Source organism: Chroicocephalus ridibundus, chromosome 8 (assembly GCF_963924245.1).
Source record: "Chroicocephalus ridibundus chromosome 8, bChrRid1.1, whole genome shotgun sequence".
Lineage (NCBI taxonomy): Eukaryota > Metazoa > Chordata > Aves > Charadriiformes > Laridae > Chroicocephalus > Chroicocephalus ridibundus.
Genome location: NC_086291.1, coordinates 53,195,938 through 53,209,044, shown reverse-complemented (window position 1 = coordinate 53,209,044; position 13,107 = coordinate 53,195,938). Strand labels below are relative to the sequence as shown.

Here is a 13,107-nt window from a genome sequence, read left to right as displayed (position 1 = left end):
CCACCAGCCTTCCCGCACCTCGCGTCTCAGCGGCGGCCCGTACGCTCGCGTTCACACACACACACACACGACCAGGACAGAGCAGTTATGATAATTTACATTTTAATCAGCCAAATATACAAGTTCTGTTGGTGTTGGTTTTGAAACTTTATCAAGTTTTTTTTCCATCTGGGTCTGATACAATTAATGTTGGGGGTTTTTTTTTCCTTTAAACAAAGGATGATGTGGTTAAAAACTGGCACTATCCCTAATAAGGAGAAGGAAAAAAAAAAAAAAATAATGAAGAGGAGGGAAAAGGGGAGGCTGGCTGCAAGAGAGGAGGGATGAAACCGGGAAGGAACGGCACTCCAGATGTCCATGAAGTCAGGCTCCCAGATGATACTGCAACAGCCTGCAGCAAAATTTGACGGGCCATTTGCCCCAAAGGATTCCTCAGATACGTTATCCTTTGGGCTTTCACTAGCAAGTCAAAGTTCCCCACCCCATGCCCCACCCCACAACGATCCCACAATCTACTTTCTTGCAATCTAATATTTGAAGCATCTCCCCTCCCGCGCAGCTCCCTCCAGCCCTGCCCCCCCCCTCCCCGTCTATGAGTTCTTAACCCTAAAAACGGCAAAAACATTCAGGTTTCCAAACTGTTACAGAGAATTGCTGTTCAGCACGGTTCTGCACCGAAGATAGCAGCTGCCCCTAACCCCAAAATGGAAATCTGTGCCAGGATGAGGACAAACACATCGTCAGTGTCTCTTGGAGGTGAAGGTGACTTCGATGCCGCAGTACACCCTACGTGGCATCGATGGTATGCAACACGACAGAGCTCCTGGCAGGCACCAGGCACAGTTCCCTGGCGTTTCCTCCTCTTGCGTGTCCTGTGCTTACTTGTTAAGGGATAGTGACTGCAGTCTTTTACCTGCCATGGCCGCTTCGTCTTTTGCTGGGGGGAAGAAAACAACAGAGGTTTCGTCATTTCACAGCACACATCAGGGACTGGTGGTGGCCTGACAGCCCCGGAGACCGAAATCCTGCTAGCCATGCACAGTGAGGTAACGGGAGAAAATCCGACCCTCCCCACCAATCCATGGTACATCCCCCCCCGCCAAAGTTAAGAGGAACAGCCCCCCCTTGCATGTTCCCTTCTGTCCTCAGCCTCTCCTCAGGCATTCACAAATTACCCTGATGCTGACGCACGGATTTCTCCGTGGAAGGCACCAAGAACACACGTTCATCAGACTTCAGGTTCACAGCTATCAGAGCCGACGAGAAAGGCCGGGCAGGGGAGGAGGGCTGCCGACCCCCCGGGCAGGCTGGATCCCAGCGAGCAAAGCAGCTGAATCACACCCAGCGCAAGGAACTCGCTAAACCCCCAAAATGGAGCAAGCATTGCCTGGGAGGCTGAGGACAATACGGATATCAAGGGCAATTCCCTTCTCTCTTTCCCTGCTCAGATGTCCTGGAGCTTTATAAAGCAAGAGCTTTATAAGAACGAAACAGCTGAACCTGGTTTTGACGAGAGGAGTTGTGATGACACTCACCAACACCCCGCAGTCTCGGGAGATGAGGGATTACCGCGTGTGACATGAGAAATTGTGGCTCTCGGCAAGCGCAACCATCACAAAGAGAAGTAAGAGGATATGATTAATCACTCTCTAACCTTTTCTTTCTTCTTCTTTCTTTCTGGCAGCTTCTTCCCTTTGCTTCCGAATGATGGCTAGTCGGGCGAGATCTGCCTTCGCTTGTTCTGTTTTACCAGCTAGGTGCATTTTCATGTATCTTTCTTTTGCCTTTTGTTTCTCTATTTCCTCTCTGTTTGAGCGAAACACACCAGTCACCAGAGCATCCATGTAAGCAGCGGGCACAGGCAGAGCGGGGGAGGCTTTCTGACTGGGAAGGACTGTGAGGACAGAGACTGGGGGGCCCCGTCACCAGTTTTCAAGCCCAGGTTCTATCTATTGCAAGGTTTGAACAGGAGTGATGAGAGAGGTTATTTCTACCTTCGTTCAGCTAAACAAGGACACCGACACACAATGAGGTCAAATGAATTAGCCCCAGACTGCACAGCACCATGACATGTTTTTCCCAGCCGTACCCTCAAAGGTGTAATCCTGCCGAAGCAATCTATCCCAAATAAGCAAGCTTGAATCTTTCACTCTGAAACTCTCCGTTGCTAAATGAAACTAGAAGATTAAACTTTGGTTCTCATCTTATTCATCTGCTCAGACAAAAATTTCACCGCGACCCCTGGAGTCTGGGAAACTGCTACCTGTCACTAGGGCACCTTCTGTAGCGAGATTGAAGCGGACCCCAAGGTGACCTCTGGTTAATGGATTTTGGTTACATCTGAATTTTGGCATAAAACTTCAGGAAAGGAATGGTTTACATCTGCTTCACAGCAACTAACTTCACTCTCTCAGCACACCTGCCCGAGCTGCCTGGCTCCAGGATGGCCACAGCTACTCCCAGAGGACAGAGAACTACTGTCAGGTTTGTAAGAAAAGACATTGTGAACCCCAGTGAGTCCTGCCTGACAGTTCGCTGCTGTTCAGCGTCCGCTTTAGACAGCAACGCACCTAAAGGGCTTCCCTGAAACACCACCACATACACAGCAGGGAAACACCTCCCCGCATTAAGCTGCTGCCACCGGTGAGGATGAAATTCCAGGAATGCACTAGCTCCTGCCGAGGCAGCAGGAATCATAGAATCATAGAATCATAGAATCATAGAATCATAGGGTTGGAAGGGACCTCTGGAGATCATCTAGTCCAACCCCCCTGCCAGAGCAGGGTCACCTAGAGCAGGTTACACAGGAACACGTCCAGGTGGGTTTTGAATGTCTCCAGAGATGGAGACTCCACCACCTCTCTGGGCAGCCTGTTCCAGTGCTCTGCCACCCTCAGGGTAAAGAAGTTCCTCCTCATGTTTAGGTGGAACTTCCTATGTTCCAGTTTGTGCCCATTGCCTCTTGTCCTGTCCCCGGGCACAACTGAAAAGAGCCTCGCCCCATCGTCCTGACACCCACCCTTTAAGTATTTATAAGCGTTGATAAGGTCACCCCTCAGACGTCTTTTTTCCAGACTGAAGAGACCCAAATCCCTCAGCCTTTCTTCATAAGAGAGGTGTTCCAGTCCCCTAATCATCCTCGTAGCCCTCCGCTGCACCCTTTCCAGCAGTTCCCTGTCCCTCTTGAACTGGGGAGCCCAGAACTGGACACAGAGGAGGAAAGACTCACCGCTCTCGTCGCGAGAGTTCCTTCGGTCCATCCAGGTCCAGCTGAGTTACTTTTTTGGTTGTCTGAATTACGCGATTGGGATTCTCTATGTCTATCAACCCTTCCACTCCTTTGCGCTTTTGCTAAGGTTCAAGAACAAGAGGAGGGTTAAGAAGTTCTCTCACACCCAACGTTGTGTTGTATCAGAGCTCATCAAATACACTGCAAGACACCCCAAAAGCAGAATTCAAGATGTTTTTACTACCACACAGCAAAACCATTTACAAACCAAGACTTATACCACCAGGCATCTTCAGCCTGTTTTGACATCTTGCCTTTGCATTTCGCTTATAAAAATACCCAAGTTTTAACTCTGAGGACAAAATGCTGTCAAATTAAGATTTTTTGGGCTTCGAAAAATAGCTCTTCCATGAAAAATCTGTTATAGGTAGCTCACATCTCTCACCAGCCCCAAGAATCTGGGTGGTGCAAACGCATTAAGTGCCCTGAGAATGACAGTACCTGATAATCCTCGTCATCTTCATCACTCTCATCTGAATCTAAAGACTTCTTCTCCTTTTTGGGGTCCCCTGTTGCTCCTTCGCCTCCTTCTTCTTGCTCCTCCTCTTCCTACAAAATCACAGGAAATTAGAGAAAATGCACGTCAATAAAAATCCGAAATCCAACCGTGACTCTTAAATGAGATAATTTTGGAGGGACGAGAGACAGCTCTGAGAGCACCGGTGTTCCTGACACGGCCCTTATGGCTCCAAAGGTGCCCAGCTGTCACAAAACAAGAGCTCATTCTCAACACGTACATCACCTGCCCCAACAAATCACCTCTAAACAACCCCGCTGTTTTCTCTGTGTAACAGGCCAGGAAAATGATTGTAAAAGACAGAACTGGCACTTTACTTTCCCCAAATGAAAGATCTCCAGGAGACATTTTGGCCCGTGTTTCCTGTGCACAATATCTCAGGGACTGGAAACTACACGGACATAACGTAGAGCTGGATCCCATCCTAGATATAGATTAAAAAAAACCTAGAGAAGAGCGAACAGAGAACCATCAACCAGAACATTATTATCCAAGAAATTACAGCCTTTTTTAGCACAGCTTTTACCGGTCAGAGGTCTAGGAATTAATTTGTAAATCATTAGAAGATAAGATTAGAAGAACCAACATGGGTGTGAATAGCTTGCTTTACCATTGCCAAATAGCCCTCATCAGATCAGAGCAACTGGAAAAGCGGATGAGCTATGGGCAGTAAGAGGAATAATTTTGTTAATTGGTTTTTTTTAAGCTTTCCCTAATGAAATAGCATTAGATGTGTGCGGTATAGATTGTCATGAAAGAAAAAGAAGAAATCCTTCTCAAAGAGCCGTTCTCTGGTTTGTTTTGAAACAAGACAGACATTTCAAGTGGGGTCCTGCTTGTTCTGTTCCTTTTCCAGAGCACTCACAAAGTTTGTGAATGACATTGCACTGGTAGGAGTTGGAATCATTTTGGAGAACAATCCGACCCATAAGTGGTTTCAGAATTTGGAAAGATGGCACGAAACTACGAAGGTGGGATCAGAAAACAAACCAAGAGGAGTTACGCTTCGGAAGAAGAAATCCAACACAAAGTCGGAATATGTGGCTAAGCAGCAAACCACACCATCATCTTGAGTTACAGCTGGTCAAAACATTAAGAAGGAGTCAACAATATGGCTCATGACTGCTTGAAAGAGTAATCTTCTTCTGGGAGGTATTCATCAGTATTTCCTACATGGGGTATAATTATCCTCCTGTAGTCAGTGCTGTGAGACTTCAGCTGGAATAGTTTGATTTGGCTTAGGCAGCACTTTCAGGAAGTCACAGAAGAACGGCAGTGAGTGTGCCATCGTAGCTGTGATAATTTGGGAATACAAGAGAACAAGTACTGCAAGAAGTAGCCGTTCCTTTTATAATACCAGTCAGGTAGCTGGGGAAGCCGGGGAGGAGCTGTTACAGTCCTATGTTGGGGCACAGAAACATGTCCAAAAAAGGACTCACACCAGAAAACTGTTATCTCTCCCTACAAGTCAGAGGCAAACAAGAAAATCATTTGTACAGGAAGAAGTCAAAGGAGTTTGGTCTTTTAAGTCTAGAAGAGAAAAACGACAAATATAATAATTTCAACATACATTAGATGTCAAGATGTGAGCCCTTTTCCTCCACAACCAAGCTGCAGAGCACGGATTAAAAAATTAGCTGATGCTGAAGGCTAGAATGACGAAATACAGGGGGAAAAGATGTCTAGAGCTGCTGTGTAATCATCTTCCCTATCCGTTACCCTTCAAATTGTGAACTGGGTGGTCTACCTGGCCTTTCTTCTATGAGGAACCACACTGGGTCACACCTTGCAGCCTCCCCAGCCAGAGATATTCAGAATTCATATTGTGATCAGTGACAGAATGATCTGTAGCACTTGACCAAGCCACACCATTTCTCATGAACTGCAAGTTACGCTGCACAAGCCAGGACTTACGACAGCAGGGACATAACGCAGGCAAACACATACCCTTGCCTTCTGCTTTTCTGCTTGAAGCTGGGCATCAATCTCTTCAGGACTTGTGTACTGTCTTGCTCGGCCTTTGTGGCCTCCTTTTCTACCTGTACAAAAAAATAAAATTAATAAATGGTTTAGTGATAAGGTTCCAGAAAGGTCTACTCCTCCTGCAGCACTCTCTCTGGATTTTCGGGGAAGATAAGACAAACCAAAATAGCTCCTCTGATAGAATCTAAACAACAATGAAAAAAAAGGACACATTGAACTTGCCAGTCTCAGTGAAACACTCCAAGAATTTCAGGTAAATTACACAGAGAATTGGGATTATTGATCCATAGAAAGATACTTGGAGAACAAATTCCTTCTTTCCCCTTGAGCTGTTTTTGGAGACGTAAGAACGGAGAGCAGCCTATCAGCTGTACAGTTTTCTCCAAGCCAAGCGCAGGCTTGTCCTACAGAGAGGGATCCAGGAAGGTACTGCCCAAAGAGGGTACTCCTGTCCCTCAACCACCACAGAGCTGTGACACCTATTATCAGGCAACGGGCTTCCACGTGCCCCCTCAGCTCTCGGTGACGCCACCCTTCCTTGTCCCCCCATGCCTGTGCTTGTGGCCTCTCTGATTCACTTCCCGGGCTGGCAAGGGGTGCTCAGTCCCACAGCCGCTCTCCGCGTTTCCTGCGCAGGAGGAATCACAGCATGTTCCTGCGGCAGCTGCGGTCACAACCAACTCTCCGACGAGCTTTCCTCCTTAACCCCTCCCCTACACTAAGGCTGTGCCAAGAGAAAATAGGAAGCTAATTGGACAGAAGCTTTGGGAATTACAATGAGAGCTGAAGAACTACTAAAAGCAGCCTCCATGTTTTACTGCTTTATAAGGAAAAATAAAAACAAGCTTTATGGAAGAGGAAGAGGAGAGAGTCAACTTAGCTGGCTGGACTGCCTGGCTAAGATCTGCTCTCAAGTTCAAAATTCTGTTGATTAATGAATTGCTGAAGCCATTAATGCTTCCTGCAAGCGACTGCTCCGTTTATGTTGTTACAATAGCTCAAAGAACTGCTGGAAAGCAAGCCGAGCAGAGTCAGTCTCTAGCCTTGAGCTACGGAGCTCAAGGTAAAACCCACTTGTGAGCCTGGCAAAAAGCAAACAGCTCAGGCAGGGGAGCTCTCTGCTACTGCTTTGAAGTTTGATGGAAGGAACAGGAAATCCTCGCGCTCTCTCACCCTCCCCACCTCACCTGCCGAGGACAACAGAAACCTTACGGTAGTGGGGAGGGCTGAGGGGATCGTCCCTCCTTCCTGGGGACTGCGCAGGACACATGGGAGAGATCTGTCACTACTGCACGGCTGTGCCATGGCCACATCTGGCTGCGCTGCTGGACTTTGAGGGACAGGGAGCACCAGTGCAGTCGGCATCCGTGGGCTTTAGAAATTTAACATTTTCTAACAGGTCCCCCTAGCTCAGCAGAGACAAGCTCTCAGACATTTTAGCTCAGTAAAAGCTGAGCTGTGGAATAAATTATCTCAAAAACCCCACTGGGAAGCCTTGCAGAGACCCCCGAGATGTTTTTCTCAGGTGAAATGGGGAAGCACAGAGACCGGATTCTTCTCTCTGAACTCAGCTGTGGAAGCTCGTGAGCACCCAAACCATAAGTGCAACCAAGAGCTTTGCTTCACCCAAGACATGTGTTTTCTGTTTGTCTGTTCCCAACCATCCCACGTGGCAATACTGACACCCTCTGGGAAGGAGATCTGCCACAGGAACGCTCTAGCCCAGGAGACATTACCTCACTGCCCAGCAAACGACACCACTCTACATTGAACAACAGTTAATATCCCTACACACTACGTAACACCAAGAAAACCTAAATAAACCAAAACAACCCTGTGCTACAAGCTTAACTGATGCCAGGCAGCCTTCTTGTCCAGCTGGGCTCACAATTTTACACTGGGCTCAGAAGTGAAGAACACAAAAGCTTTATTACTTCAAATAAAAAGTGGTAATAAAGGGAGGAAAAGCAACTCAAATGCCTAAAAAGAAGCAAACTGAAGAGTGAATCAATCTCATTTATATTCGAGCCTGCAGACAGAGAAGTAAGGCCCTTTGAGCGGGACCAGCAGTGCCATGGGTTCAGCAGGTGGAGGGACTGTGGGGAGCTCAGCAGAGGGCAGGGACGGGGCTCTGCTCCTCCAGGGAGATCAAACCGCACGTCAGACAAGCAGAGTGATGGTCCTACATCTGCCACTGACCTACTGCGTCACGCTGCGCAACTCACGTCAGCTCTGTGCCTCAGTTTCCCCATCTGTAAAATACGGATGATTCTTCTCCTCCTCTGTGAAGCACTTTTAAAATATAATCACCTGCAGATTTCACCTGCAGTAAAGACCACTGGTGCTTACGGCAGACATGCGTTAAAATACATTTGTCTTCAGCTTTAAACAGAAAAATGAAGGAAGCTACATCAGAGAATGGAAGAATACTGAAAGAATCACTTATTCTTTTTGAATCAAGATATTAAAAAAACCCCAACAAAATAGTGAGAAATAATCCTGTAATAAAATTTATTAATGTCTGGTTAACCTCCCCATTTTCTATTAAACAGTGAGTGCAGAGGTCCACTCCACAATATAACAACTCCTACTGACTTGGGGGGGAAGCGACGCAGGGGGCAAAGATCCTTCTTTTCCCAAGAAGCAGAATGCTTGAAACAAACATTTAAAACCATACAGTGAAATACAGAGCAGAAAATTCTGAGTTATGAGGCGTTTAAGTACGGCAATCAGGGTTATAACCCACCACAGTTCTTTGCCTTCACAAAAAAAATACGTGAAAGCTTCAGCCTTGTCTAACATTGTGCAAATGGATACAAAATAAAGCGCTTACAGAAAATCTAAATAGGGAAGCAGATTTGGCACTAAAGCTTGGGAAACGCTGATGAAATGAACTGGAACAAACTACAGAGAAGACGAGTGACGAGGGCTAGTTTACATTAATGTATATGACTGAGGTTTCACCGACGCTCGCACAAGAGCCAATTATGCAGATGGTGCATCTGGAGAAGGTTCTGGGTGGATCCAGCTCAGCCCTGACAGCCTGTCAGTCCCTCATTACTTCTCCTTAATCACACAAGCAAGTCGGTACCCGCTCCGCAACACCCAGATGCGGAGCAGCCGGAGCCACATGAAAGGAGCCGCATTTGGAGCCCCTGAACCAGAGACCACCCCAAAACCACCCTCCACTGCCCCTCAGGGCCGGACCCTCTGCCCGGGCGCACAGATTGCCCATACCCAGCCCTGAAGGCCTCCACCATTGAGCCACCGGGAGGGGAAGGCCTTCAGCCCCCCCCACCGCCTGTGCCCCCCCAAGATGCCCCCCGGGATTCCCGGTGTAGCTGTAAACTCCCCTCCCCGGGTGTCCCTGTGACCCAAGGCCTGTCCCGGGGGAACCGGCTGCAGCTTCCAGCCCAGCGGGGAGCACATGGGGCCCAGCCCGCTGCCGGTCCCACGCGGGGAGCTGGCACCCCACGGCCCGGACACCCCCGGGGGCTGCTGCGATCCCACGGCACTTGTTGGGGGACACAGAACGGGACACCATCCCCCGGCTCTGTGAGAAAGGAGGACAATCTGCCATCTCTTGGGGAGGGGAAGCTCCCCACGAAGCCCTCCACCAGCGGGCTGGGCGATGGAACCGAGACCTGCTCCCGAGGCAGCCGGAGGGGGTGTTGCGGCACAGCGACCCCCCCCTTCGTGGCCGAGAAGGGGGGAAAAGACACACCCCCCCACGGCCAAGCTCCCCACGGCTAGGGAGCGGGGGGAAAGAGATATCCCTGCAGACCCGGGGGCTGGAACGAGGCCTGCCCCCGACCCAGCACCTCCCCAGCCGAGGCCGTGTGGCGGGGGTGGGACACGCGAGCCCTGCCCGCCCCGGGCCTCCACAGCCGGGGCCTCCTCCCACACCCCCGCCCTGGGGCCTAAGGGCCTTACACCCCCTCATCCCGCTCCCACCCCCGCAGGGACGAACCCCCCCGCCCCGCCCCGTTCCCCACCTCCTTTCGGCATCGCGGCGGCGATGGCGGCTGCGGCAGCTGCAGCGAGGCCCCCCCCCGGCCCCGACCGGCGACCCGGAAGCGGAAGCCGCCCCACCCCCGCGCGCGCGGCGCGCGGCCCTCGACACCCGCCCAGTCACGGCGGTCCCGCGAGGCCCCCGCCGCTGGGGCTGCCCGCAGCGCTACCGCTACCGCTCCCGCTCCTCCGCGCCGCCGCTTCTTCCCCCGAGGAGCTGCGGTCTCCGCCCTGCCCGGGCCGAGGCGGCGGTCCGCACGGTGGAGAGGATTTCCGTCAGGCAGTGCCGAGGGCACCCCAGAGGGGTGGGGCCACGAGGCGTCCCGGGTGCGGGAGGCCCCCCAGGTGACGGCGGAGCAGAAGTGGCGCCCCCCGGCAGGTGAGTGGGACCGCGGCGGTCGCCTCCGCGGCCCGGCGAGATACGCCAGGTCCCGGCGGCTGCAGGGTTGGGGCTGGAGGGGCCGGGCCGCCTCGGCCGCGTTTTCGGTAGGAGCTGGCGGAAGTTGTTGCTGTAGGGTAGCCCGGAGTGGGGGAGGGGCGGCCGTCGCCTCACTTCGCTGAGGAGAAAAAAACGTTTTCTCGCGGTGAGGTGGAGGCAGCGCTCGCCCCACGGGCTGCCGGTGTCCCCAGGGCCGTGCTGGGTGAGGTTTTGCCTCTTTCACGAGCTTCATAAAGCTCCTTTTTATCGTTGAGGTAGAAAGTGGCAGAGGGGTACAGAAGTTTTAAGACAAATATCTCTAACGACGGTTTTCCTTTTTTTGTTTTTATAGTGGCTCTCAGGACTTCGGAGCACCCACGCGTTTGAGTGCAGTCAAACCCTCGTTCCTGTGGCAATGCCCAAAGTGAAGAGGAGCAGGAAGCCTCCCCCGGATGGCTGGGAGCTGATTGAGCCAACGCTGGATGAGCTGGATCAGAAGATGAGAGAAGGTAAAGAGCAGAGTTGGGTGTTCTCAAAGATGTGACCCTGAAACAAGCTAATCTGTAAATGTTTCAGGAAGCACAGCCTCCCAGTGATATTGCAGACTGGGACTGGGCCAGTTCTGGTCGCTTTTCTCTGGGTGTACCCAGGTTACAGAGCACAGAGGTTCGATGTACAGTTGTTTTAGGACACACCGTGGCTGAGCCCCAGGTGAAGCTCACTGGTGTGCGTGTGGAGGGACCGGCAGTTCCTGTCTGTGCCGTGGCTCTGGTCTGACAAGCCAGGGGCAGCCATGAAGTCACGTGCCATCCCAGTGCAGGTCACTGATGTTATGTTTTCATTTCCCAAAGGAGCTGTTTCAGGTCAGGTCCCCCTCATTTGAGTCTCCTCCTACTAAGTTCAGTCTAATCTCTTTAATGTATTGAAGTTATGAATGTTTTTGGAACAGCTTATTGCAAAGTGACTAAAGAAATAAGTTGGCCATCTAAAACGGTCAGCTGAAACCTGGTGTTTGTCTTCCCTTGCAGCGGAGACTGAGCCTCATGAAGGGAAGAGGAAAGTGGAATCCCTTTGGCCCATCTTCAGAATTCATCACCAAAAAACACGTTACATCTTTGATCTCTTCTACAAAAGAAAAGCTATCAGCAGAGGTGAGGAATGCAAATGCTTTACCCAGGGCAGGGGAAAACAGAAGGGAGAAAGATGTCTGCCTGCAGATGTGTCTGAACTGGGTGTGCAGTGGGAAGGATCAGGTTTCTGGGGAGGGAAGATGGAGGGAAGGCTGGCAGCTGCCTGGCTTTAACTGCTAGTTACTACAGCCAGTAATTCCTGATAGTGAGTCTTCTAGCTCCTCCTGGGAGCTGCTTGTGATGGTGTCTGCTCCTCTACAGAGCTCTACGAGTACTGCATCAAGGAAGGATACGCTGACAAAAACCTGATTGCGAAGTGGAAGAAACAGGGTTATGAGAACCTCTGCTGCCTGCGGTGTATCCAGACGCGGGACACCAACTTCGGAACCAACTGCATCTGCAGGGTCCCCAAAAGCAAGCTGGAAGTGGTAAGTGTTTTCAGCTTGTTCCTCTCCTTGCCTGGACTCTTGCAGTACCTGGTCTCACTCCTCCCAGGTCAGGGACGGCAGAGGAGGTAGTGCTGTTCTTCCTGGTAATTTCTTCTAGTTCCAACATTTTCTGCCTCTTGCTGGCAGAGTTGATATCTAGTTGGTTCTAAAGTTACTGTCAGGTTTGGCATACAGTCGTTTGAAGTCATTAAAATATGGGGAAACAACAGAAAACCAGATAGCAGAAACCCTTCGCACACAGATCCATTCTCTGTCTTGAGGCTGCAGCTTGCTGGTCTGTCTGCTCACTGTACCTTGGCTGAAATACCCTCCTCGTGTTTCTTTTCCAGGGGAGAATCATTGAATGCACTCACTGCGGATGCAGAGGCTGTTCTGGGTGAAGCCTTTAGCTATAAGACTACTTTTTGAACTCTGAGGGATTTCATCCTACACAATGGACAGTTACAGCCACCTTCTGTGTGATTGGATATTTCTGTATAGCAATTAAAACAGTAATGTATTCACCTGGATCATATATACAAAGGTGGTTGTGTTGGAGTAGGTTTTTGTGTAGCCATTTATTTTAAAATAAAGTCTACCTTCCTGAGAGAGTAGTGCAATCTTCTGGAAAAACATTTCTATGCCCCTTTTCTCCTGTTAGATGTGTTTTGGTTGGTTGGTTGGTTTGAATGTTGCTCTACATACTGCCAGGTGTTCTAAATGAGCGTTGTTTTTAAGCAGCTGCTATCCCTCTTTCTCAAATAATAACCGCATTTAAAAGGCGCACAGAAAGGAAATAATACAGTCCTTGGCCTGATTCAAGCTTTCCCCCGATCCTGTGTAGAAGGAAGCTAGAGTTCACTAGAACTCTCTGCTAAGGTTTGTAACCTGGAATTAGCATGTAGATCCACTCAGGAATGCCAGCAGCCTACAGAGACTTACAGGTCACACATTAAGTGCCCAGATACCCACAGAACACAGGAAAGAGACAAAACTAGCATTGAGCTAAACCACTGTTAAATCTGATTTTACTCCTTCCTTGTTTAGTACAGGGTTTGTTAAACTACAGCCTACCTACTCCTCTGCAGTTTAAGGAAACGACCTGGAAATGTATTTTCTTCTCCTCAAAACAAAGGACAAGTATTTTGTTATGTAGTTACCACAAGAACTTGGGTTCATGGAAATAAGAAGCAGCTTTACAACAAGACAGTTTAAGGGACCAAGTTCCACGTTCTTCCAGTACAAGGAAGATGCAGGACATCAGCATCCTGCTCGCTGCTACTTCTGCCCTGGCTGCTTCTGCTCAGCCTCTTCTTTGTTGTCATCTGCCA

At 49.9% G+C, this 13,107-nt stretch overlaps 2 protein-coding genes across 3 annotated transcripts; one reads left to right on the top strand and one right to left on the bottom strand.

Annotated features, from left to right (window-relative positions):
• Positions 1 to 85: 85 nt before the first annotated feature.
• PDAP1 (PDGFA associated protein 1) lies at positions 86 to 9,883 on the bottom strand. The gene is made up of 6 exons (XM_063345091.1): positions 9,785 to 9,883; positions 5,754 to 5,845; positions 3,731 to 3,838; positions 3,230 to 3,351; positions 1,655 to 1,806; positions 86 to 937 (listed from the first exon to the last, which is right to left on the bottom strand). Exons 1-6 carry the CDS (start codon positions 9,795 to 9,797, stop codon positions 879 to 881), a joined length of 546 nt encoding a protein of 181 aa, XP_063201161.1. The 5' UTR covers positions 9,798 to 9,883; the 3' UTR covers positions 86 to 878.
• Positions 9,884 to 10,032: 149 nt separating this feature from the next.
• Positions 10,033 to 12,383, top strand: BUD31 (BUD31 homolog). 2 transcript variants are annotated; one of them, XM_063345093.1, is made up of 5 exons: positions 10,033 to 10,179; positions 10,571 to 10,727; positions 11,247 to 11,369; positions 11,610 to 11,776; positions 12,127 to 12,383. In XM_063345093.1, exons 2-5 carry the CDS (start codon positions 10,634 to 10,636, stop codon positions 12,175 to 12,177), a joined length of 435 nt encoding a protein of 144 aa, XP_063201163.1. In that variant the 5' UTR covers positions 10,033 to 10,179; positions 10,571 to 10,633; the 3' UTR covers positions 12,178 to 12,383. The 2 variants fall into 2 exon arrangements, with proteins under 2 accessions (XP_063201163.1, XP_063201164.1); XM_063345094.1 differs by lacking the exon at positions 10,033 to 10,179 and adding an exon at positions 10,265 to 10,286.
• The last annotated feature ends 724 nt before the right edge of the window (positions 12,384 to 13,107 follow it).

What these genes read in the sequence shown, in the direction of transcription:
- PDAP1 (XM_063345091.1), bottom strand. An exon ending in CAGAAAAGCAGAAGGCAAGG is followed by an intron (nt 3,839 to 5,753) that starts GTATGTGTTTGC and finishes GTGATTTTGTAG; the next exon opens with GAAGAGGAGGAGCAAGAAGA. An exon ending in AAGATGACGAGGATTATCAG is followed by an intron (nt 3,352 to 3,730) that starts GTACTGTCATTC and finishes CTTGAACCTTAG; the next exon opens with CAAAAGCGCAAAGGAGTGGA.
- BUD31 (XM_063345093.1), top strand. Translation starts at nt 10,634, where the DNA reads ATGCCCAAAGTGAAGAGGAGCAGGAAGCCTCCCCCGGATGGCTGGGAG. An exon ending in GGATCAGAAGATGAGAGAAG is followed by an intron (nt 10,728 to 11,246) that starts GTAAAGAGCAGA and finishes CTTCCCTTGCAG; the next exon opens with CGGAGACTGAGCCTCATGAA. An exon ending in CCAAAAGCAAGCTGGAAGTG is followed by an intron (nt 11,777 to 12,126) that starts GTAAGTGTTTTC and finishes TTTCTTTTCCAG; the next exon opens with GGGAGAATCATTGAATGCAC.